Here is a 25,777-nt window from a genome sequence, read left to right on the forward strand (position 1 = left end):
TCCAGAAAAAAAAGATTTTTAAATCTTATTATTGAGCGTATACAATGACAAGCAGAAAAGGAAACAAAGTCATTTTCACATGTGGTAAAAACTTTTTTTTTTTTCCAATCCTTGGTCTGCATGTACAAATATCTATAAAAAGTGAACACATTCACTCTTTGTATGTACATTTTGCAGCACGAAGTTAACTTGGGACCGACAAGAGGACAGAGAGGAAAGAGAGACGATACAAGATAGTGATATTTACCACTTACACATCCACCAGTATAGTCTGTCACCTTCATTTCGTTTAAGTGCTCATAAATCGTTTTTACTGTACATTCCTCCTCCAGCAGCAGGATGCATACATACAAGAGGTCGAATGATTTATCAAAGCATTGCCATGATTCAAACACAGTACAGTCAAACCATGCAAACAGACATCATCAAGTACTTAATTTTCATATACTGTATATTTATATTCTATAATCTTAAAATCTTTATGTGCAGCTTATATGACAAGGAATAAAATGAGCAACACCAGCGGTAACATTTCCAATGCTTCTTGTGTTGTGCTAGGGAGTTTTTACAGAGATATCAGAAATCTGATTTTAAACATTTCCTGGGTATCTGTTAGGAAAGTGGTGTGGTCACTACCTATGCATGACAAAACAAGGGAGGGCACCAATTTCTATGTCTGTGTGTTGTACACATGTCTGCTATTGTATCACATTCTTTGGAAATAGCTGCAGAAATGAAGGAAAGTAACACAAGTGGAGGAGAAAATCTTAACTTAAGAGGTTAACATTAAACAGGGTCTAACCCACTGAAAACCTTATGTTAAAAGAAAGGAACGCTCCAAATAAGTGACAGAAATAAATTAATAAGGAATCCAACATTTGTAGTATTAAAAGCCGTTCTCAGGGGCAGATATAGTAAAGGGCCGACAAGAAAACATTCTAAACAATCATTTTTATCACCTCCTCTGCCAGGATCCTCCGTTTCTATGCATGCAGTGTGAGATCAAGGGGTTTCTTCCAGAGAAGTGGCTTGTATGCCTGTGTGTGTGTGTATATATGTGTAAAGTGTTCAGCATTCACTTGTGATTCCCCTGATAATGTAAAGTCGAGTCATCAAACAGAGGGTTTTTCACTTCCATCTCTCCAGTCTGTCAAGGACGGAAGAAAATTGATTTTTAGTAGTTAAACAACATCAGAAAGAATTAGTTGTGTGTGTGTGTGTGTGTGTGTGTGTGTGTGTGTGTGTGTGTGTGTGTGTGTGTGTGTGTGTGTGTGTGTGTGTGTGTGTGTGTGTCTACCCACCGGTGCAAGTCCAGGGCACTCGTATACTGTGAAGTCTCCTCCCACTTCCTCCTCATCTGATGTTACCTCAGTGTCAAGGACTTTCTGCTCTGGTTTGTTACTGAAGATTAAAAAAAAAAAGATAGTCGAAAAAGCAAAGAGGTGATAAGGTCAGATGATGTGGTTGAAAATGTTAAGTCTGCACTAAGAGAGAGAAGAAAAAAGGGGAAAGGGAGGGAGTGGCAGAGAAAGTGTAGAACAAAAAACAAAACAAAAAAAAAACCTACTTTCCCATTGAGAGCATCTGCTGTTTCTGATGTTGGTAGTGGTACATTTGAGCACTTTGGGCCAGAGTCTTATCTCCAATCTGAAGACACAACACAAGAAGGAAGTGTGGATGACACATATGAAAACGCTTCAGTGCACAATCACATTGTGTGGTTACTGCAGGAGAAGAGGTGAGATATGAAAACAAAGCTCTAACAATAGCAGTTAGGTGAAGCCATGCGCTTACCGAGGAACCGTTGGCTGTGGCAGGGGGCACGCCTGCCCCTCCGAAAGCAGGGTAGTCCACCTTCTGAGCCAGACGCGATTCTTTCTGCAACCTGTAGGAAGGCATCGTGAATCGGAGTCTCCTGCAATACTGAGGGCGGTTTCCTGCATCGGGCATTAAGCCATCCTTACACCTAAGCTCACAGATCTTATGACATAATGTGGTTTATTATGCAATGGAATCTCACTAATACAAACTGAGATTGGTCTATTTAATTTGGTTTGCAAAAAGACCAAATTTAGCTTTCTCTTGCATTACTTATGGATTCAGGTGTTCAGACTTACTTGATGTAACAGACGGTTGCCAGGATCACTGCCCCAGCGCCCACCACCACACACAGCGAGATCATAACTACAGGTTCAAACACAAGAAAGAGGACAATAAAAGTGGAATAGAGCATGTTTAGGATTATGTAAGGAACTGAGACATTTTTTATAGGTGCTAAATATAATTATATCTTAGCTTATTTGCGGATTATGAGTTGTTATGAAAATGATATGTAACAAACACGAGAAGCAATAAACACACTGGGATGAAAAGGAATTAACTTCTCTTTTAGGACAAATGTAGAACAAAAGTAATAAAATCTTACTGCCAGGCAGCAGGCACCAAACTGCTTAACAAGAAGTGAGGCTTACAAAATTACCCAAATTTTAACAACATGTAATTGGATTAAATTTCTATCAATCGTCCGTTTATGTCAGTATCTCGTACCAGCAATAAATCTCTACCATCAGGCTTTCACTTACTGGGTGCAGTAAAACCTTCTGACCTGTGCTGAGAAAAAAAATAAAAAAAATCATACTCACTGACAATAATGTTGTCATTTTTGGATGCTGGCACAGCTATAGGACCGGTGCGGCCCGCCACTCCAGTGGCCCTGGGCTGGGGGGTTGGTGTGTCAGGAAGGGCAGAAACTACAGGGCTGAGGGCCGTAGTGGGAGCATGCACGTTTTCTACTGAGATACGATCCTGGCTTTTCGGTTTGTGTTTGGAGGAATCTGTCTTGATGTTTTTAACATCTGTCTGGGAGGTGACGGCAGCTGGAGAGATTGAGGAAGACACAAACAGAGACATTAGTCATAATCAAAGGCTACCATGAGGGAAAATACACAATATCTGATGGAGATTATCCTCAATTAGAGGGCATGTAGGGGGAAAAAATAAGTCCTGAATCACTCAAAAAATACTCACTCTCTATACTAGAAGAAGTGGAAGTAAATCACACAACTCAAAACAGAAAGTGATATGTTTGTTCCCTTTACAGTTATATTTCTGTTTTAAAGATTGCTCCCAGGGCTCTTAAACGTGGGGTATACCCGCCGCAGCCGATCTGTTGTGCGCAAATGTGACGTCATGGGAGCGCCGTAACTGTTTATACTCGCACGTGGGGGTCGCGACACTAGTTGCAGTCTTCTCCTGAACTGAGGTGTCGCTAATGAGCAAAGGCTACCGACTTTGCTATTTTCTACGGACTAGAAGAAGAAGAAAAAGGTAAACAACGGCAGAACTGGCAGCAGCATTGACGTCAATGTTTCGATTTGATTCGATGACCTACTTCGTCGGATCAAGCCTTTCATTCACCATGAAAGAACTCATCTTAACCCAGTAAGTTTACCAGAGAGACTTGCAGTCACTCCGAGAGTCCTGGCATCCGGTTGTCCTCCAACTCGTCCATGCTTCCTGTTTCCGCTTTGTCATGCGCCGCTGAAAAAAATAGATTCCTGCCCGACCTCTGGTCGCGCACTTAAAATCCTGGCGCGCCAGCGAGATCTACGTCATTTTGACGCGCGCCAGGTCGTCTGCGGCGACTGTAAAAAGGCCCTTACCAGGATGTTTGGAGTGCTTTGTTGGTGGTCTAATCTCTGTCACTTCCTGTTTTTCGATGATGGAGTGAAGGTAATCAATCTCTTCATCCACGTCAGGGTAGAATGTCACTTTACCTAAAGAACAGAAAAGATTCAAAATTTCACTGATTAACTTAAACATACATTACAACACAGTGACACAAACGGCTTCTTAATATAAACAAAGAACCTTCATTCATACACATAACATACAAATCAGTTAGTAACCACTGACAGTAACTTCATATGCATCATTAAAAAAAAAAAAATACTTTAACGATTAAACGATTATATAGTTATAATAGTTGCAGATCACTAATTAACAGATCAACTCAAATTGTCTTAGTTGTTGTCCCTAGTCATATCCCGTTAGCTTGAGGTTGGGCTTTTCTAGGTCTGAAAAAAAAACATTTTGCAGCTTGTCCACTTACATGACTGTAGGTAATGTTTAACTATTGCATGTAAGAAAGGTAGAGACTGAGAGCCCATGCATATGGTTTAGACATGTATATGGGTTTTTCAGAGTCTTGCCTCTGAAGTGCTGAACAGGGAGTGTGCCCATGACTGTTGTTTGTTTGTTGACCGATAAAAAAAGGAGACAATACTAAACTGTTGTTAACAGCCCTTGAGGCCAGACAGTGAGCCACATTCCTACAGTAGTGCTGAGGTCTCCAGGGCGACCAGAGACGATAGTTTGTGTGTGGCCGGGGGAGGAAGCACTGCAGGGGGCCGGGGCAATCACCCAAACATTGGCTTCACTGGGCTTCAGTTGCTACATTCACAATAGGTCCCATAGCTCACTTCTAATTGGCAGTGATCAAAGTGCAATTTCCCTCTATAAAGTTACCCCGCAATATATCAAATATCAAATTATAGGTATAGGTATTATAGGTCGAGGCGGCAAGTCATGACAACAGAAGTTGAGAATACAAGAAGCGCAAAAATGCTGAAGGTGCTTGCATAAGACAAGCTTGTTTTTGCAGATCACGCAAGATCATGCTATCATTCATTCAGCATCCCAGACTAATACATGTACAGTTGTTTTGTATACATAACATCCATGAAGAAACCAGTGCGGGAAAATAAATTCAAAGTGCCGATAAATCTATCGAAACAAATGCGTTATTACACATTTTTACAACCACCTACATTACATTAATGATTACAGTGTCACTTTCTCTCCAGAAGGCTGGCCATCTGGCTGAGCTAATGTGTATGATATGACATGCTAGCACTTTCACTGCCTGCTTTGTTATTTTCTTACCCTCCTCCACTAATGGCCATTTAGTGCACTCCATAGCAGGTTTCTGTGGAGGCGGGATGCACCATCTGTACTTTGCAGGTGGCTGAGAGCTCCAACCGTGCCCGTGTGCTTGCCAGGAGCATGTGGTTATACAGGTTTAAATTTTAGAGGAGATTTAAAAAAGAAAAGACAAGCTATTTATTGGTTGTATTTCTAAAGTGTAGATTAATTTAAAATATGCAGGCAAATAGTTAAAAATGGATGAGCAGTATTTATTTCTAGGGATAAACGTCAGGACCCTACCTAGGCTGATAAGTCACCTAAAAAAAAGGTCATTGTGTGTGTATGTGTGTGGTTTGTCACACACTGACTAAGCATGCACACCTCTACTTGTGTAAGAGTTTTGTCACCGGCTTGATAATGACCCATAACCTCTTGAGAGGCACCCAGGGGGCAGTTGGGTACAACAAACAAACACTAAACCGCTCAACAGGGATTGAGGTTCACACACATCTGTGCCGTTCTATTTTCCCACTTAAAAAACATTCACATTTCTTCCTCCCCCAAACCACATGCACACACACTCTCCCTTCCTGCCCCCCATGTCCTTGTTTAAAAACTCTAAATTGGTAGCCAGGTTGGTTCGGTGGGTGGAGTGAGCGCACGTGTACTGAGGGGTTTGTGCCTCGACGCAGAGGTTCAGGGTTCGAATCCGACCTGTGACGATTTCCTGCATGTCTTCCCCCTCTCTCTCCCCTTTCTCACCTAGCTGTCCTGTCAAATTAAAAAGGTGGAAAAGCCCCAAAACATTTTTTTTAAAAACTCTAAATTGGACAGATTTCACAGATCTTGTCAGATATTGTTTATTTCCTAATTTTTGGCCAACATTTGTGTGGAAATTGCTAAATTTACTGTGACGTAATTATACAGTATATCCTAACACTAGAAAAAAAGAAAACCTTACATCTGAAGAATTGAAATCCTTTCAGAGGACCCTATTTTTCTTTATATTTTGCACCAAAACGTGCTGTGACAGAAATGCCATATAAAACCAGGCAAAAATATCTATCATCCATCTTTTATAGGGTTGATATTGTGTCAATCAACTCCAAATAATTGCAGTGCCACAACAAAGAACTTTCTTGATTTCAAATCATCACACTACCAGTTTGACGCATCACCATGTTGAGTTCTTCGAAGAAGGGCAAGTTGTAAGTGTTTACAGCGCCTCCCCCTCACAGTGAGCATGTCCTCAGTCCTGTCCATAGATTATTGATTTATACAAAGTGTGTCCTGCTGCCCTCTAGTGGGACATTTCATTTGTGGAGTATGTAGAAGGAAGAGAGAAACAGTTAGGGAGACTACAGGTCTGACTGATAGTTCTTTCTCAAATTCTCTTTACTGCATTGACAGCAAAGAAAATACTAAAAGGGCCGCTCTTTCCACAGTAGTTGGATGAAAGGTCTAATAGACAGTTAAAAGGAAACGGACCAAAATGGTCACAGTTTAAACAGAAACTCGTATCTACTTTTTTAGGTAGTTTTAAGTACGAGGGAGTGGCGCACAGCTAAAATGTAAATTTGCCCATGAAATCTAAAGTTGGTAAGGTAGTGCACCTTTTAATTGTGGCAGCGAGTCGCAAAGTTAGTCTACTCCGGAGCTTCTGGTAAATACAGGAAATCTGTTACAATGTTAACCTTCAGTAAACAGTCCCACCTGTCTGCCATACATGTCATTTCACACATCTTTCAACAGATTTCTGCATTTTGATGCTCTGGCTGAACATCACACAATGCATTTACAATATGAGACTGTTTCCAATTGTAATAATTCACAGCAAATGTGAGGGTGAAGCTATTTGACAGCTTAATCAAAGTGTAATAATGGTATATGTGAAATGGTGGGATAAACATCAACAACCATAAATCTTACATAACACAGTAGTGATATCAGATGGTGATCCCATTCATTTTAACAGGCTGAATGCAGTGCACCTTGTTAGCAACGGACTTTATCATGGATAGGGTGTAAAACAATGTTTATTTCATGGTTAGTGAACTAAAACCGTAATTTGGCTATCTATCAGTTCAGTGACATAACTTCATGCTAACAAAGTAAACTGCTGCAGGATATCTGTTCATGTTGTGTGACGCTGAGCCGCTACAACAGGCATTTTTTAGACTTAGTCTTTACAGTTTGTTAACTGTGCTGTTGTATATTAAATAATAAAAGCATATATACATGCCTAAACAAAAATGGGGATACAGAGTCCAATTAAGTCATATGTGTGGATGTTCGAGAAAATGAGCTACAGGAGGAGAGAAAGAGATAGTCTGTACACCGGGCTACATGGATACAGACCTGCCTTTAGCACATAAACAATTAAACTGTTGTCTGTGTGGCTTCTGAACAAAGGACATGGCTTCGAGGCATACTGTATGTTTACCAATGGCAGCGCACGCCTCCATGTCAAATACAAGCAGGTCCTACTTCCAATAAAAAGTGCTACATGCCTCACTTGTTCACCTATCATGCACTTTCATCCTCTCTGAGTTAGGTATGTGAAATAGACATTTTTTACTCCATCCAGGAGGATTTGTATGTTACTGTTTTGTTGTTTTTATAACATGAAAAAAATGCTATTTGCACAGTGAACAAACTTTCATGACAATGAGACAACCATGAGCATACAAACATGTCTGCTCAAGGGTGACCAACATGTACATCAGAATGAATACCTTTTAAACTCTTTTTGTGCTCACACAGCTTAAGATATCTATTTCAGTTGGAACAGTTTACTCTTAAACTACACCTTTTATGGCACGTGCTCCTAATAGATTCTCACATTCCTGGCTCCAATTCCTCTGTGTGAAAGTTGTACCCAAACTCATAATAGATTTACACAGTCTTGTGGGTGAAGGTTGTCCCCAGACTAACCTTCTTGTGTAGTACCCTACATACAAGATATAAAATACATTTGAAACATGTAGGCTGAATATCCAACCTATCACTGTGCCTTATGTTTTTTTTAAATCCAGGATGTTTTCAATGTTCTGATATACTGTAACAATATGTATTTTGCTTTATAATATTTGTTTATGTTTGTCTTGTGTTGGACTGTCTTCACTACGGTGATTACTAATGGGGATCCTTAATAAACAATATCCAGAGGTTACAACAGCAGAATAACCTCAAATTCCTGCAATGTACAGGCAGTGAAACTGACCAACAAGTGCAAGGCCACAGATGCAAATAATTGTATGACAGAGAAGTGCAGATATAATAATTTTGAACACAAGATATGAGATAAGAGCCATGACATTACAGGGAAGAGAGAGCTAAAAATATCCATTAGTCCTAATTACTTGACAGTCCTATTAAACAGCCAACAGAGGCAGTGTAGAGGCCATGGTGAGGTATTCGGGGGTGAAGCAGCCTTATAGCAGTAGCTAGTAGCAGTAGCTAGTCCCGGGTGGTGTAAAACAAGGGTATCCTGGATCAACTGCACTGCTTCAGTCTCTTTTATTCTAAGGATGCATCCTGCCACTCTTGTACATAGAGACATTGACTTTATTTCTGACACTCATAAAATCTCAGCATCTAATTGTCCCAAAACATGTTACTTTAAAATAAGTGCTTTATGTTATTGTGTAGCAAAGCAGAAGAAAAAGCAGAAAAACAGTAGGAAAGCTGAAAATTCAACCACGCTGCAGAGCCAGTGAGTCAGCTTGATGGTGATGAGGAGATGTGCTTTGTAAGACTGAAGTTAGAAATTTAATTGGAAGAACAAATGGGTCAATTTTCTGATGCAAACTGTGCTTGCTGACAAAACAAAGGTTTAGTCACGAGTATATATGTGTGTGTGAGTGAGAAAAGAAAAGAAAAGAGAGAGAATGTAGTGACTTATACTGTGGGTGCAGGCAAATCGTGCGTCAGAATCAAATGTTTTGACAATGTGTTGTTTCCATAGTTTGAAAGTGCACAAAACTTTTAGATAAGCAGTTGTTTAGTCCTGAAAACACAGCCATCATATTTCCTCTGAAGTGACAGCAGAGTGACTTCTGAAGTGTAATTTGCAGCGTGTAATGCTGCCAAACTATCAAGGCAACAGCTAGACTGCAGCTCTTTATTGTGTTTTGATGCATTAAGAGATGTGCGCTGCCCCTGACAAACCAAATAAACCAAACATGGTTTATCAAGGAGAGTAAAATGAAAGTCATTTCATCTGTTCATGTCAACATTTTGTGTGTGTGTCTGTGTGTGTGCATGCGAGTGTGAAAAAGAGACAGAGTTGGTCTCCCATGCGGATCACTGTGTTCTGTGATCACTTGGGGGTTTATGTAACCACCAGGGAGCTTAAGCTGAGGCCTATGGTGTGCTCGAACACCACACAAACAACATCATCACATGTGAGATACAATCCAAAATCCAAATACTAATAACTGGTCAGGTTGTATTATCATATCAGTGTGCTGCAAAAAGAAAAGCATCCTCTCTTCTTCTGCATGATGGGACCTTTCTCTCCAATACATCCTCACACTCATCTCCTTCTCATGTTTACTTCTCTCTCTAATGCTGCCGCCAATAATTTGAGCCAAGTTTGTATCCTCTACTGCCCCATCTAAATTATTAATCCTGCAGAGAACACACACACACACACACACACACACACACACACACACACACACACACACACACACACACACACACACACACACACACACACACACACACACACACACACACACACACACACACACACACACACACACACACACACACAATATGTTTTCTCTCTAATTTCTGCTGCGCCGTCTTGAAACACGGTGTGCGTGCCAGCAGTGCGATGTCATGCCATGGAAATCTGAAAAATAAGATTTATTTCCGCAGCTTGGCTCTTTTATTGAATTACATTAGATTCCGTGATGGAGATGAAGGGCAAGAGAGAAAGAGAGAGAGAAAGAGAGAGAGAGGTAGGTCGTCTAAGTGATTAAAGCCGGCAGTGCGGGGGCCGTGCGTGCGTGCGTGTGTGTGTGTGTGTTGCAGATGCAGCAGGGGCAGGGGCGGATTATACAGTAAACACAGCGGTTTAGACCGCACCATAGTTGTCATAGATATAGATGGGAGAAGGAGGGAGAGCGAGGACCAAAACAAGAACGAAGAGAGAAGAGAAATGGACAAGAAGGGAGTGAATTGAGAGGAGATACATGAGCTACTGAAAGGGAGGAGGAATAAAGAGATCAAACTTAGATTGACAGGGGAGGAGAAGGAGAGCACAGAATCAATAGGCAACTGAGAGAAAGAGGTGGAGTGGAAGAGAGTTGTGGGCAACAGGATACAGAGATCAACTGAAACTAAAAGAGGCAGTGACAAAGAACGGCAGTGAGTCAGTCAGTACATTTACATGCACTCTTGTCGTAACGGTCATTTAAAGCAGTGTTCCCCAACCACCGGTCCGCGGGTCATTTGGTACTGGGCCGCACAGAATTCCCCCCCCCCCATCTCCAGTGGCGTTCGCCAGGGCTGTGTGGCTGCTCCTGATCTCTTCAACTGCATCATTGACCATCTGATGTCTAGGGTTTGTGAGCGGGTCCCCGGACTATCCCTCGGCAGTTACCACCTGACTGACCTGGAGTACACTGACGATACCATCCTGCTCAGCACGTCCTATAGCCAGCTGAGAGACGCTCTGGCCGTATACAGTGAAGAGGCGGAGAAGCTTGGCCTCCAGGTGAGCTGGACGAAAACCAAGTTCATGTATGTCGGTGACAGCCCACATCCACCTTCCCTGCGGCTTGGCAATAACATTGTAGAGCCTGTCAAGAACTTTGTGTATCTGGGATCTATAGTGACAGATAACGGGGACCTAAAACCAGAGATCACCCGCAGAAGAGCCCTGGCTGCGTCAGCCCTGCAGTCTCTCTGGAAACCACTCTGGCGACACCAGACCATCTCACGCAAGACGAAGCTCCGGATTTACAACTCAGCAGTACTCTCCATCCTGCTTTATCGTTCGGAGACGTGGCCCTTAAATAAGACACTGGCTGCAAGATTAGATGGCTTTGATAGCCGGGCTCTCAGAACTCTCGAGAACATCAGGTGGCCCCAGCGAGTTTCCAATCAAGTGCTTAGAGCCCGCACGTGCCAGCCCAGAGCATCCTGCCTGGCTGCACAACGTCGCACCTGCTGGTTCGGCCATGTCCTCCGCCTTCCTTCTGACCATCCGACGAGAGCCATTCTCCAATTTGATCAAAGGGCCGCAGGCTGGAGACGACCATGAGGTAAACTCCGCACCCGATGGCTTGACGTCCTTGCGGGCGACCTCCAACAACATGGAGTTGCGGTGGAAGATGCGGAGCAGCTGGCACCTGGGATACCCCCTTACCCATCGCAGGAGCCAAATAGATAGATAGATTTCCGTTTAATTGATTATCAGAGTCTGAAAGATGTTTTATATTGAAAAATGACCGGATTCTCTCACGTCTCTCGTGACAGCACGTCATGTGATATTTACTGCTCAATGAAGCCCACAAACTTGCTAAAAAATGAGTAAACAAATGTCTTTGCAGAGCTTTTTTGCTCAGGGCAAAAAGGCCTGCAGAGGAGGAGACAGAAGAGGAGCCTACAACGTCAAAGAAAAAGAAATTTAACAGACAATACCAGGAGTCCTACTTAAAATATGGATTTATTGCAACAGGTGATTCTTATGTGCCAAGCCCGCTCTGCATAACCTAACCAGGCCAACCTGTCGCGAGGCATCAGAAAAGCCAAGAAACAGTACTCCAGGAGGATCGCCGACCGTTTCAACGACAGCAGAGACACCAGGAACCTGTGGCGAGGGATGCAGACCATCACGGACTATAAGCCCACTCCGCAGACCTGCGACAGCTCAACCTCTCTGCTGAACCAGCTGAACGATTTCTTCGCTCGCTTTGAGGCAGACAACAGCACCCCGGCACAGAAGATCCCACCGCCTCCCAGCGACCAGGTGTTGACACTATCCCCAGATAGCGTGAGGCGATCCCTCAGAAGGACGAACCCACGGAAAGCCCAGGGTCCTGACAACATTCCTGGTCGTGTCCTGAGAGACTGTGCAGAGGAGCTCACAGATGTCTTCACTGACACCACACACTACACCGCTCTACCTCACCTGTTTAAATATTTTAAATACCTTTTATTTATCCTATTTATTTTAAATACTCAAGTGCCTTGATTGTGAGTGTGATTAATGATTGTTTATCGTATGTCTTGTTGATAGTCGATTGTTTATTTTTATGTCCTGTTAAATTGTTGATTTCTTATTTTATGTCTTGTTGATAGTTTTTTTTTATGTCATGTTAAATTGTTGATTGTTTATTCTGTCTTTTTTATTTATAGAAACTTATTTATTTTTTATTGCATTTTGCACCGGGGGTCCGAGAGGACTGAAATTTAATTTTAACCGTATGTCATGCATGTATAGCACATCTGACAATAAAGCTGACTTGACTTGATAATATGTGGCGACAAGCTAGCAAATGAGGCAATGAAGACTTCAAAACTTATTCGGCACATGGAGACCAAGCACCCCGATTTTCTGCCATGACAGCAATCAAAACAACGGATTACACTGGACACTGGCACTTTGGGTATCACTGTCTCTCGTTACCCCCAGATGGGACCGTTTACATTTGTTTTCATATTATATATACTATTAGATATTTGTTTCCATGCTGGTCGTATCATTTTATTTTGTCGTGTTTATCCGCCACACCTTGAAGATTGGTCTGTGAAAATATGTCTTAGATGAAACCGGTCCGTGGCACAAAAAAGGTTGGGGGCCGCTGATTTACAGCTTAAAGTGGCTATACGTAACTTTCAGTTTGTGTTGATTCTAGCAGCCGATTTGGACCAAAGTGGTAGTGTTTTTACCACACCTGCTGTCGTAAAGGTCTTTTCTTTACGGTGCTGTATTGCCCACTGTAGATTACTTAGTTTTAGTGTTACCGGCAGGTCATATAGTCGCGATGAATGTTTTGCTCAGACAGAAAATCATTAAATTTACAATAATAGAATAAGTTACAGATGCATTGTTGCATTTCAAGTGTTGCATACGGTAACTTAGCCTGGATGTATCGTGAGCTAAACCGGGTATCGCTGTCTCTGTGTCACAAGCCAAAGCATTAAGATATTTTTGTAGCAACGGATGTAATAACTTAGATTAATATAGCGCATTTCATGAAATCCAAGGATGCTTTACACAAGTACAGTTCGACAAGGGAAAAGAAAATAGTAGGCCAACCCAAGCACTGACTAAAAGGAATAAAACGCCCGCGCCAAATGTAAGGGGGACGTAATTTAATGTAGACTACTGACGTAGGCTACAACCACATCACGCAATCTAAAGTTATTTTATGAATGAAATAGACATATGACATACCTGAGGGCCAATTCGGGGAAATTTTTGAATAATTTACAATCCCGTAATTGTCTCCATTTGTCGAAAGCCCGACCGAGTGCGACTCGTGATTTCACCCATTGTCTTTCACTTTCCCTTTTAGCTTTTAGTTGTTCTTCGTTTAATTTCCGTTTTTTCAGTGATGCCCCTGCCCCAGTATCTGCCATAACTACAACATATAACTTCTAAAATATCATTAAAATAAAATAAGGCCTATATAAAGAAATATCCTGCTACCTTCTACCTGGCTGGATACAATAACACTAACAGAGGCTTATCCGGTGTTACAATGAAATCTGTGACCCGTCAGATTGTATGCTCTGTAGCCCATTCTGTGACTTTGCGGGACAAAAATCGGACCCGGGCAGAGGCATTAATAAAAACAATATAAAAATAGCGTTCTTTTTACTGTTAGTCTCGTTTATTGTTACGGGTCATTTATGATCATCAGATGGAACATTATACAGTTTCAGAAACATTTAAAAGTTACAGATAGTCACTTTAAGCAGGTTGTAATTAGTCAGTATATATCCATCTTCAATTTACTCTTGTAAAGCCTAATCTTTTCTGTTTTCATTCAGGAAACAGACACTAGTCATAAAAAAATGTCTGTGGAATTATTTTTTTCTCCATTAATTGCTTTGTTTATGAAAGGTGGCGTCTTCCAATTCCTTGATTTGTCCGACCGACAGTCAAAAAAAACCAAAGATATTCAATTTACAATGTTTTAAGACAAAGAAAAGCGTCAAATCCTCACAAGCTGGAAGCAGAGAATATTTGTCACTTTTGCTTGAAAACTAACTTAAACGATTAGCTGACTACTGTCACTTCAGCACTAATTCGAACAGAAGTAATGCTTGTGTTACAGTGTGGTGGACTGTGAAAACTAACTGCCTGCTTTCGAAATTCATAGATGTGAAATAGAAAAGAAATTCCCCTTCTATTTCTTTGTAGTGTTAGATGTTTGCCTGCAGGGTACCAGACATCCATCTCATATAAAATGACCTAATCTTACCATAACAAGTTATTTGTGTGCATTTAAATGCACTGAATGAGCTAGTCGGATAGTGTGAGTGAAAGAAAATCAGAGGAAGGGGGGCTTCTCTGACTTCCTTTCTTTCTTTATCAGTTCAGTTCACCAAGGGGAACCAACCTCACCTGAAGTAGTAAACACGTGAAAAGTTTCATCTTTTAATGTGATTAAATGAAAATGAGCTTGTGTGTGCGTAGTGAATGCAAAGCTGCATGAGTGTGTTTGTGTGTGAAATTTTTGTATATTTCATACCATGCTGATGGTGTCTATTCCTCACCAGGCAGCGTCCTTCTTCATTCTCCTCTAATGGGGAGAGGCAGGGGCCACATTGTGAGGAGCCAGGCCTACAGAGGTGGCGTCCCTCTTTGGCACAGTCTATATGATGGGGGCATTTACTGCCAGCTGGGTGAGAGAGAGAGAGTGACAACAACAGTTTTATTAGTATCCCAACCACATTGCTGTGATTTTAATGAGGCAGTTAAATAACAGTCTTTGTGCAGAAAGAAGTACTATGAAAATACGGTCAATAAGAGATGCTTCAACTTTACAACCAACACTTAGTGGATGTGTCAGCTTTTCTGCTCCATTCAGAGATGAAACAACTGCCCTTGAATAGAGCGTCTGCTGATGTCACTTTGGTTTTGAAAATAGTTTTTAGCGTTTGCTGTGACCTCTTCACAGATTACATATCGGCGAGGTTTGCCAGATAGGACAAGAATGTTTGAACAGTTAGAAAAGTACATTTTGAATCATTTTCTGCATTTCGCAATATGGCGGGCCCCACCTGTTTGACAATCCGAGTCAGGGTAAACCAAAGTAAAGAGTGTTTTACAGCGGCTCCCTCACAGATCTGCCCACAATCAGGTTAGATAACCACTTGGCCTGATTACTGCCCGTTTCAAACAAAAACAGAGCACACACACACACACACACACACACTTTGGTAGCAGAGGGCAGGTGGAGCACTGGGGCGCTATCAGATAATGAGCCCGGCAGAGCTACACAGCGGGCCAGCTAAAGGTGAACAGCACAGTGGGTGTTGATACTGACATAACAGACTGGAAGTGACATAAGGGAGGGAAGAGAGTGGATGAACCTGGAGCTTTATGAGGGAGAATGGGTTTTAAAGGTCAGAGTTGTTCCAGTCTATAGATGACAGATAAGTGTTGTTAAAAAAGGTTTGAGCTTGAGCCATACTGAAAACCCTTTGTTTTTTGTTCTGCAACAGAGTGCAGTCGTTCCTCTTTACTTAACTTGATTTTTTTTCTTTTCCCAACTGCTACGTAAGAGAAGAAAATTACACATGACAGCTGATCGCTGAGGGGGAAGTCTCAATGACCTCCATGGCAACAAGGCCAGTAACATCAGGAAAGATGGGTTACTGAAGGAGCGCATGTGCAGACAGGGAGTGTTGCAGAGATGAAGAGCAGATAGAAGACAGGCGGAGGACTGGCAGTTGTATCTGTGTACACATTTATGGAAGCATACATCCATCAATACATTTTTTCAAAAAAAAAAAAAAATAGACCATAGGCAAGATTTACCAATTCAACTGTACACAATACCTGTTGCTAAAGATGAATGAAAACTGTAATTTTCCCAATTTGAGATCAATAAAGTCTATCTAATCTAAGTCTATCTAATCTAATGTAATTAAATCTGACAGAAATCCTAAAACCATAGTTTAACTAAAATTTAAAAAAAATAGTATATTGCTAAAATTAGCAAAACCCACATTACTGGAAACTAAAGCTTTAAAGAAATAATAATGCAAATCTTGATCTTTCAACATCACAAGTGTGCAAACACTATGGATCGCTAAACAAATAAGGCATAGACATTACACACCCATGCAAACACACCCAATATGACAAGTCTATACATCATCACAACTCCAAAGGGAAACGGACACACACATCCACATCTTCTCATGACGGTCTGCCTCAGGGAGTGAGCAGTGGAGTGTGTAATCTGAGAAGCTTGTTTTTTTGTATGTGTCAAAGACACAGAAAGAGCTGAAGGATTGGGATGTTTGTGAAACATCTGTGGCTGAGGGCCAATGGTTTATTCACAGTTGTATTTATGGGTAGAAAGCTTGGCAACAACTCTGTCACCTCTACGTTTATTTGATGCCTCACCTGCTCTGCCCCGTTGCCAAGTTATTCCACATCCCTGTGAGTGTGACTCAGGTGCCGAGCCCCCTCATTCCTGATTTCATCAAAGATAGTTCACCTGGCAAAAACACATCCGATAATCTCTCACTTAAATGCAATTTGGACCAAAGTGGCCCGGGCTGTTTAAACTGGATCCATATCTAAATACTTCAAGTATTAGGTTAAATCCAAAGTTATGTATTGGTAGATCTACCCTTTTTTGGAGGGATTGGTTGGAAAAGGGAATTGTCACACTGGGGGATCTGTATCTCGGTGGCATATTCAAATCCTTTAAGGATGTGGTACAGCAATTTGGAATCCCTAGGTTTCGATGTTTTAGATATTTGCAACTTCGCCATCTGTTAGTGGGGATTTTTGGATCCAGTTCTTCAGCCCCAAAAAGCACCAGAATGTTTTGATAAGGTATTGTTGAAATATAGAAAATGTCATGAGGCTTCTGGGTATTATTTAATGCTTATGCAGAACCTGGGGGATGGAGCTTGGTCAGCTCTCAAGAAGACATGGGAAATGGATCTGAGTATTACACTGGATGATGAGGAGTGGGACAGAATCGGTAGAAATATTAAAACTGTGTCACGCGATGTGAGGGTGCACCTTATTCAGTTCAAGATTATGGACGACGTTACAAGATCAAACTGTCTCTTTGTCAGCGTCAGTCTTTTGAAAGAGATTCTTTGTACAGAAGCAAAAATTAGTCATGTATTACATTTATTCACTGCATTATGAAGTGCTTTCAGTTTCACAGATTTTTTTTTTTTTTTTAAGAAAAGAGATGGACAAAGGCTTTAGTCACAGACGTTTTTTATTTTTTTTAAACCTACACATGTGCCATCCTTTAAATGTGAGACAGCCAGTAATGAGAAGAGCTCTGGAGTAAATGTGTCTGTAGTAAAAAGGAAGATACACCTACGCTTCAGAATCACAGGAGTGTGTATTGAGATATTGGTGCAATAGTGTAGCAATGATCCATCGCAAGACACTGTATCTCAGTGGATTGCTGAATCATTTAATGGATTTGTCCCAACCTTACATGATGCACAAAAGAAGACAATTTGCAAATCCTGGCACATAAATGAATCACTGGTGTCTAAGACAAAAAAGGAAGAGGTTTTTAAACCCTGTTATGAAAGCGATAAAGCAATGCCCTCTATATTAAAAAAAAAAAAAAAAAAAATCAGCAGTCTTTATTATCATGAAGCTAACATCTCAGCACCACTGGCCAGCATTTCATCTGTTATTCATCACGTTGGAAGTTAATATGGTGGAACCTATTGCAGTCACATGAATGCAGAGAATGATTCTCCTCACACACAAGCACCTATATACACAAACACACACCCAGACACAAACGGTGAGAAAAAGCAAAGAGCGTGTGAATATCAGGGATGAGCTGCGGTCAAATACAGCAAGAACTGCATTCATTACCATTCACCAAACAGTTGCATGAAATCCTTTTTGTTCTAACCACGATAATATGATTTTGGTGCACCAGAAGATTTAATCATTATAATTTTACCAAACTCACAAATTACACTTTTTCCCCCCAAACACAGCTGAACCAAGATACTCATCACTGATAATTATGACAAAGCAGCTCAAATCTATCTACCAGCATAACAAAAGGAGCCACAGAAGTGAATGTGAAGTCGCCATAGGAGGGTGGCCTTGCACCAACATGCCTCCCACACAGTGCTGTTGTTAATTAGAGAGCTCAATCAAGGAGACAGGGGAAGAGAAGTACAAAACAAGAGACCTGTCCTGCAGTACATCAGGGCGTTCGGCATCGGCAAAGACAGCGAAAAAACATTATGTAACTCAGGGATTCAGAAAGTAGACCTTGGAACGAGTGAAAAATGACTTTCCTAACCATCTGCTGCTGCTGTCGCCAGTCTGTGTGCTCAGCAGCAGCTCTGCCATGAAGAACTGACAGGCAAACCAAGGCATTCTCACACAGCCTGATAAACACCTACACACTCACACAGAGACACACTGGCAAGCAAGGGCACACTCTCATGTCACCGTTAACTTGTGCTCCTTCAAGCTGTTCTACAGATACAATACAACAAATGCCACCCAATCTGTATGTGTGTGCATGTGAGAGAGATTTAGAGAGGAAGTAGTAAATGGGTAGGCCAGGAGGGTCATACGCTCCCATTGTGTGCGTTTCCTGACCCTCTGATAGCAGACAGGAAGTGAGACAAACACTCCAAAATCAAGTGGAAACTTAAGAGCTCTGCTTGGTGCTCTTCACTTGATATGTAACCACACTGTTTATGTCCACATGGATAAAGTGTGTGTATGCATGCCCATGTTTGTGTATGGCCTTTTGTGTAACCATGCTGCTACGTTTCTGTTTATTCACCATGCCTCACTCCCAAATGACAAAAACAAACAGATGCCAAGCAGCCGGTTTCTACTGCTTTGTTTTCATTGGCATTAGCTGAGACAAACACTGCTATTGTATGCTAGGAGTTATAGAATTTAGGCAATATACCTTTTTCACAGCAGACATGTTGACATGTCATAGTAGGAAAAGCACAGGTGTATTCAAAACCATTAAGGTCCATATGATATCAGGTTTTCCCTGCCATTATAAGGTTTAGGTGCTGCACCAAGCTGTGTTGGGCAGAAGTTTTGTCTTTAAGTTATTTATTTATGATCTGCTCTAGGGGCGTAAGAAAAAAAAATGATACACTTGAGTATCGCGATATTTTATTTTTGCAATACTGTATCGATTTTCAAAAAGGCAATATTGATTTTTTTTTTTTAACGTTAAAAAATATTCATGGTAAGACAGTGGTTCACGTTTATGTTGTGGTTAAACCCCCCTACTGCTAGATGGCTATGCTGAGAACCTGTGAACCAGAATACCAAACTGGCAGTTAGATTTTCTGTGTACTGAATTGTTTACCTAAAGTAAACTTCTTTGACTTTTATGAATCATGTCTTTTTTTAAATATTAGTTTTTCTAAAATTATACTTAAAAAAAAAGAATCCCAATATATCGCCTTACGCACAGTATCGAAATACATTGCAATATATTGAATCGTGACCCATGTATCGTGATACGTATCGCAAGATTCTTCGCCAATTCTTCTATTGCCAATACACAGCCCTAATCTGCTCTAGCTTTTCCAACGTTTCAGACACAGATATGGTAATAATAACGGTCCAAAATTATGTGAAAAAAAGACTCAAAACTACAATAAAAGGGACACAAACTGACTAAGAGACACCAAATGACCACAGAGACCCAAAACAACCCCAAAAGAAAACAAAAATGACCAAAAAGAGACAAAATCCCACAAAGAGACACTAAATGTATGGGCAAATTGCATTTTTTTAATTGATAGACATCACATTTTCTCGAGGAATGACTCCTAAACCCCCCTCCAAATACGCGCACCTAAGTTTTCCACAAAGCTAGGGAAAACGCTGGATATGCTATGTAAGCCATTAGACAATATAAATGTATCATTGTCAGAGATGTTGTCATACTGATTATACAGTGGCCTCTATCCTTTTTTACCTCTGGCCAAGCGTCATCTACTCAATCCAAGTGTGCAAATATGGGATATGTTGGACAGAAACGCAGTTAAATGATTTTGGAATATTTCCGGTAAAAACTTAATGGACTCGTAGCTGTCTTAATACAATTTTGCATAAATTTGATCAAGTGTCGTGCTTTTTTAGGGATCCATTTTAATAATGAATTAGCCAAAAACTAAATGTTCAGTGAGTTTATCTTATGTACAAACAGGTTCACAATAGATTTTCCAGAAAAAGGTCAATATCATGAATTGATATAGTGATATAAAATGGCATATACTGTAATACCGGATTTTTCCATATTGCAGTATACACTATATCCAATATGTTTTAACAATATTAATTTAATAACACACAAAACATTTTAGGATCAGCAACGTTAAAAGAAAGGAGTATTAAGGAGTTCAAATAATGGTGCCCAGATGTTAACAGATTTAACAAAACGTGTGAAAATAAGCATGTATGATAGACTGAAATGAGAACTGAGGATATAGAAAGAAAATACTGCATGTTTTGCTTGCTTAGCTACTTCAACGATAAAGAACAGCGTATTATAACAAAAATTTGCACATTTTGTTCCTTGTTCCGCAGCTTTGCGTAACCAGGGCATTAAAAACTGAAATTTAGTTAGGTCTAAGTCTTTACCAACAAAGCGGAAAAAGCTGCCACATCAACTTAAATGGGTTCTCAGAAAACCCTGAAAACTGTCTACCTTATCAGTTTCAGTTTACTAGTGTATGGGAGGTGTTAGGTTCCCACCACAATCTGATACCGTGACTACATGTAACATTTCTTGCCACGCTTGGTGGAAAATGGGGCATGACTTAGCGCCTGTTTAACACACACAGACACATCATAATGCTGAGGGAAGAAATACAGTGGATGTGGTTACGTGAGTTGAGACATAAAGGCAAAAAGGATGTAAATCAAAAAAAGTCAAAAGAATTTCATCCTCAATGTAATTCAGGTTTGTAGAAGGTGGAACAAGGGTTTGTTTTTCGCCTCTCATGGTGCACGTCTCTACTGTCTTATCTCTCCCTCTGTCTGCCATTTCTTTTCTGTTGCAGTTCCTTCTGTCATGTCAGACAATGACGAGTCTAACCCATTACATGGGGGGATAATTACTGTGGAATTATCATTAGAGTGGAGCAGAGCATCACACCCCGCAGCAAACAGAACACAGTTAAAGGGATTTAAATACAATGGCAGCTAGTATGTGGCAAATAAAAGCTTCCTGATACAGTATTTTTTCATTTTCTTTTTTATGGTCATCATGTTTGTGGGCCATTGGCTGGTCCAGTTGTTTGAATAGTCTGTTATACAAAAATACAATTTTAAGAGAGCGGATTCAGTTCAGAGTATTTCTTTAATTGGATTGACCAATGTAAACAATTAGCCCAAACTGATTGGGCTGATTTGGTTCACAATAGCAAACTTTTTTTTTATTTTTTATTTTACCCACTGTCATGTTATCAAATGCACTTGCTGCAGTATCTAAAACAGACAGATTTCTAGGTATGATGATCACTACGGAAGAAGTGTCAGCGCTGATAAGGATGTGGCTACACATAAATGCAAACTTGCGCTTGCCAAACCGCTGACATAGTAAAATTGTTTTCTGATTAGTCAATTTTAATCACAGACACATTGGGTTGATAAAGACACAACTGTTGGTATGACAATTAAGGTTAAGAGTAGAACTAAGACTGAATGAGCATAGTGTGTTTCATTCCAGCTAAACTGCCGACTATGGCTTCATCTGGCTTGGCTTGGTCTGGAAGTGCTCTGTAAGTTGATTAATTGTGGCCCTCTCATTTCCTGGAGAGGTCTGGTAGCCGACAAACTCTCACATGAAGAAGCCGAAGATCAGGCAGAGAGAAAGAGAAAGAGAGAGAGAGAGAGAAAGAAAGAAAGAAAGAAAGAAAGAAAGAAAGAAAGAAAGAAAGAAAGAAAGAAAGAAAGAAAGAAAGAAAGAAAGAATGAAAGAAAGAGATAGAGAGCACAGTGGCTTGAAGAAGCTACCACAGCAAAGCCTTGGCTGACCACTTCTTTTTTTTTTCAAAGACCACAATGGGGCAAATCAATAATATCTTTCCTGGCTGTTGCATAATATCAGTATGATGGTTATCACCCAATAATTGGGTGGTCATTTCCCCCACCTTTCTCTCACTGATGAACACTGCTAATGTCAAATCCCCTCAAAGACCACACAAGCTACAAAACAGATCCACTTTAAACCCGAGGGAGCACTTGTTAGCTCTAAACTGCATATTCTAAATGACCTCCTGGAAGCACTGAACTCACATACAATATCAAATCAAGGAATAAAAAAAAGAGAGATTTGGGGATTTCCCATCAAAACCTTTTAGAGATTCTATTATTATTGGCAAATCAGACCAAATGTCATCAAACCAATACCTGGTCTTTTAATAGCATTCAAACATACGTGAAAAATACATTTAATGTCCAGTCATATGAGGATACAAATCATTATGTATGAACCCTGTCATATTTTAAGTGGCATCTCACATGGCAGTGTGTGTGTGTGTGTGTGTGTGTGTGTGTGTGTGTGTGTGTGTGTGTGTGTGTGTGTGTGTGTGTGTGTGTGAGTGCGAGTGTGTGTGTGTGTGTGTGTGTCGTTCCCCTTGACTTTTCATTGCCGCAGGGCATAACAAGGTGATTGAAAAACACTGCAGCCAGTGGCTGTGTGTATGTGTGTGTGACACTGAAGACATTAATCGTTAAAGATTAATCCTGGTGGAAGAAAAGGCCGGAGGCAGTGTCTCAGTTCTATGTGGGTTTGGTGAATGACAAACCTGGCATTTAAACGTGGCAGCACAACAATGATCAAGCTGAATTAGAATATTGAGAAGTAAAGATGATGTTTCTATAGGAAAATTTGCTAAAATTAGAGCAGCAAGAACATGCAAATAAAATCAGTTAAAAAAAAAAGAGACGTTCTGCTGTTAATTCGACGTGCCTCACTTAGCCTGAATTATACAACAAATTCTGCGTGTTAAAAAGGTAATTAATTCTGTATCTTTGCCAGCAGACTAGACCTAATTCATGCAATCAATTGGGTTTATGGAGAGATTTTGGATTACTTCCATCTAAAGAACCGAATGTTCTGTGAAAGCTTCGTGGCATATTTACACATGATGATGTGTCGATGTGTTGCTGAATCAGCCACCTGATTATTATGGCCTTCATGCTGTTGTCACACGCAAAAATCATACTGAAACCTGACTCACTGGTTACTCTGAATGTGCTTTTTTGAGGTTCCGTAGATGTCTCCAACATTTTCAACGGTCTTTAATATAGTACCATTTACTTTAAAAAGATATGACTCCAATAGAATTCCTGAGCAGCTACATTATGCAATCTGCTGTAATTAGGCTACTTACTTCACCGTGGAGTGAACTATATATTATTTCAATACAACATACTCAAACAATAGCCCACATACTGACACACTGTCACACATTGTTACCAACAAGCAGCGTTCAATTACAACAGGTGTTGAAAATACATCTGACTAGAAAGATCCTACGACAGCTGATGACACCAAACATTCCTTTCTGAACATGTAAAACAAGAGACACATTGGAGGCAACAGTACTGACAGCTTTGTCTGCCTCTCCATCTTGTCCAAAATGATGATTTTATTCTAACACTGGAAAACTTCACTAGTGTTTTTCCATGCAGTTTTGGTTTTTTTAGCACTTGAGAGAGAATCAATAATATTTGCAGTGGTTGAATTATGACGAAAAGCGGAAAATCGTCACACTTCACAAATTTACCCTACAGGGAGAAAAACAACACTGACACTGCGTCACATCCTCCCCATCCTCTTTGTCTTGCACAAGCAAAATTAAGCTACACATACTTTTGATTTCATGCACAGACTTTAGTGAACTGGAGTGAACCATGCCATGGATAGGTCTGTTATGTTTTGGTTCCAAAATATATATTTAAGTCTATAAATTCACGCAAGCCTGTGTCCAGGTCAAGGCAGTAAATGTTCAGTGTGAGGGCAGTGTGTGTGTGTGTGTGTGTGTGTGTGTGTGTGTGTGTGTGTGTGTGTGTGTGTGTGTGTGTGTGTGTGTCTATGATAAAGGCTAAAGATTACGTGTGTGCGTCCAGCTGTTGGTTCTCCCACAGGGTTTCAGTGTTAAAAGCTCAGAAGGAGATTATCTCCCCTGCACACATCAACAGCAATCATCACTGTGTGGAGACCCATTTTACACACACACACACACACACACACACACACACACACACACACACACACACACACACACACACACACACTTCCAATATCTAAAACAGTTTATAATCAACAATTTAAAAGCAGCTCTATATCACAGTATTAAAATATTCTTATGGCTATTTTCACATGGATCTCACATTAAATTGGACCAACTCCTTTACATTTGGGCTAGATTAGTGTAGCCTAATATTAACAAAATAAAAATCTGTGAGCATACAAGGAAATGCATTCAGTAACCCAACAGGGAAGGGAATCTATTTTTCCTTCTTTCCTTGTGCTCTTCGGTCACCCACTCAGGGGCACAAAACTAACACCTAAACAACAATACAAAAGTAATTAAAAACACACGTGTCTCACTAAAACGCTCTACTCGGTGGGTTTAAAATTCCTCTTCAGATAAAAAGCCCCCTGTCTTGGTGTTTGTCACGAGCTCATTTGTTAAAGATGCCCCGGTAACGGTGAGACAGACAAATGAGCTTACACTTTCGAGGGTAATTGGTTTGTCTGGTGCTGGCTCTGTGTTTGTAACGTGTGTTGTTGTGTATTTACCTGGAAGGCTAGCACTGACAGGGACGACACAGAGAAGGACCGTGGCGAGTAGCAGCAGCGAGGCCCGGCGCAGGCGTCCGTTCCGCGGGCTGGAGAGCAGCAGCATCCTTGGGGTCTTCTCGGGGACGGAGAACCGCAAACGGGGACGGAGTTTGTTGTCATTCCCCCATCACTTCTGTTTGATGTTTATATTTTGTTTTCATTCGACAAAGCTTCAGCGCAGAGTAACGTTACACAGAGCGATAAGCAGAGCAGGTAGAACCGGGACGCAGTCTGTGACACACTGCGTACAGTAATCCGTGGCAGTGCTAAAGATAGCAGAGCTTCAGGGAGGAGGGGGTGGGTGGGTGTGTGCGTGCGTGTGTTTGACATGCTGCCTTCATGGTCTCTTCGTAATCTCCTAAATGAAAAAAAGACTTCACCTACCAGACTTGTGTTCTCCTTTTTTATATATATATATATAATTATGCGGTCAGAGACTGGCATTGCAATCCATTATCATGGATTTTGTTTCTGTGGTTTCCTGTTTGTTTCCACTAAAAAAGAACAAAACAACTATTTTATTTAAAAAATCACGCTGTTCTTTAGTGGGGGGAGTTTGTTCAGTTGTTGTATGGACGCAAGTATGATGACAAACTTTGTCATACAAAGCTATTCCCAAGACAACTGTGCAAACTCCATCCACTGAAACAGACCACAGAAAAAGCTTGTGAGCTTGAGTGTTACTTTGTTGTTGTTGTTGTTGTTGTTGTTGTTGTTGGTGGTGGTGGTGGTGGTCAAAGTAGGCTACTGTGTCCAAGGTCAAGAATAGACTGTTACCAACAGGAAGCAAATGAGCTGAG

General features: G+C 40.8%; 1 protein-coding gene across 1 annotated transcript; it reads right to left on the bottom strand.

Moving 5' to 3' along the window:
* On the bottom strand, positions 1 to 25,240 carry npdc1a (neural proliferation, differentiation and control, 1a). The gene is made up of 9 exons (XM_039779338.1): positions 24,936 to 25,240; positions 14,646 to 14,795; positions 3,663 to 3,776; positions 2,643 to 2,876; positions 2,118 to 2,184; positions 1,795 to 1,885; positions 1,568 to 1,647; positions 1,302 to 1,401; positions 1 to 1,147 (listed from the first exon to the last, which is right to left on the bottom strand). The coding sequence occupies exons 1-9, from the start codon at positions 25,039 to 25,041 to the stop codon at positions 1,076 to 1,078; spliced, it is 1,014 nt and encodes a 337-aa protein (XP_039635272.1). The 5' UTR covers positions 25,042 to 25,240; the 3' UTR covers positions 1 to 1,075.
* Between the last annotated feature and the right edge of the window lie 537 nt (positions 25,241 to 25,777).

The sequence above is a fragment of the Perca fluviatilis genome, chromosome 17, assembly GCF_010015445.1.
Source record: "Perca fluviatilis chromosome 17, GENO_Pfluv_1.0, whole genome shotgun sequence".
In the NCBI taxonomy this organism is placed as follows: domain Eukaryota; kingdom Metazoa; phylum Chordata; class Actinopteri; order Perciformes; family Percidae; genus Perca; species Perca fluviatilis.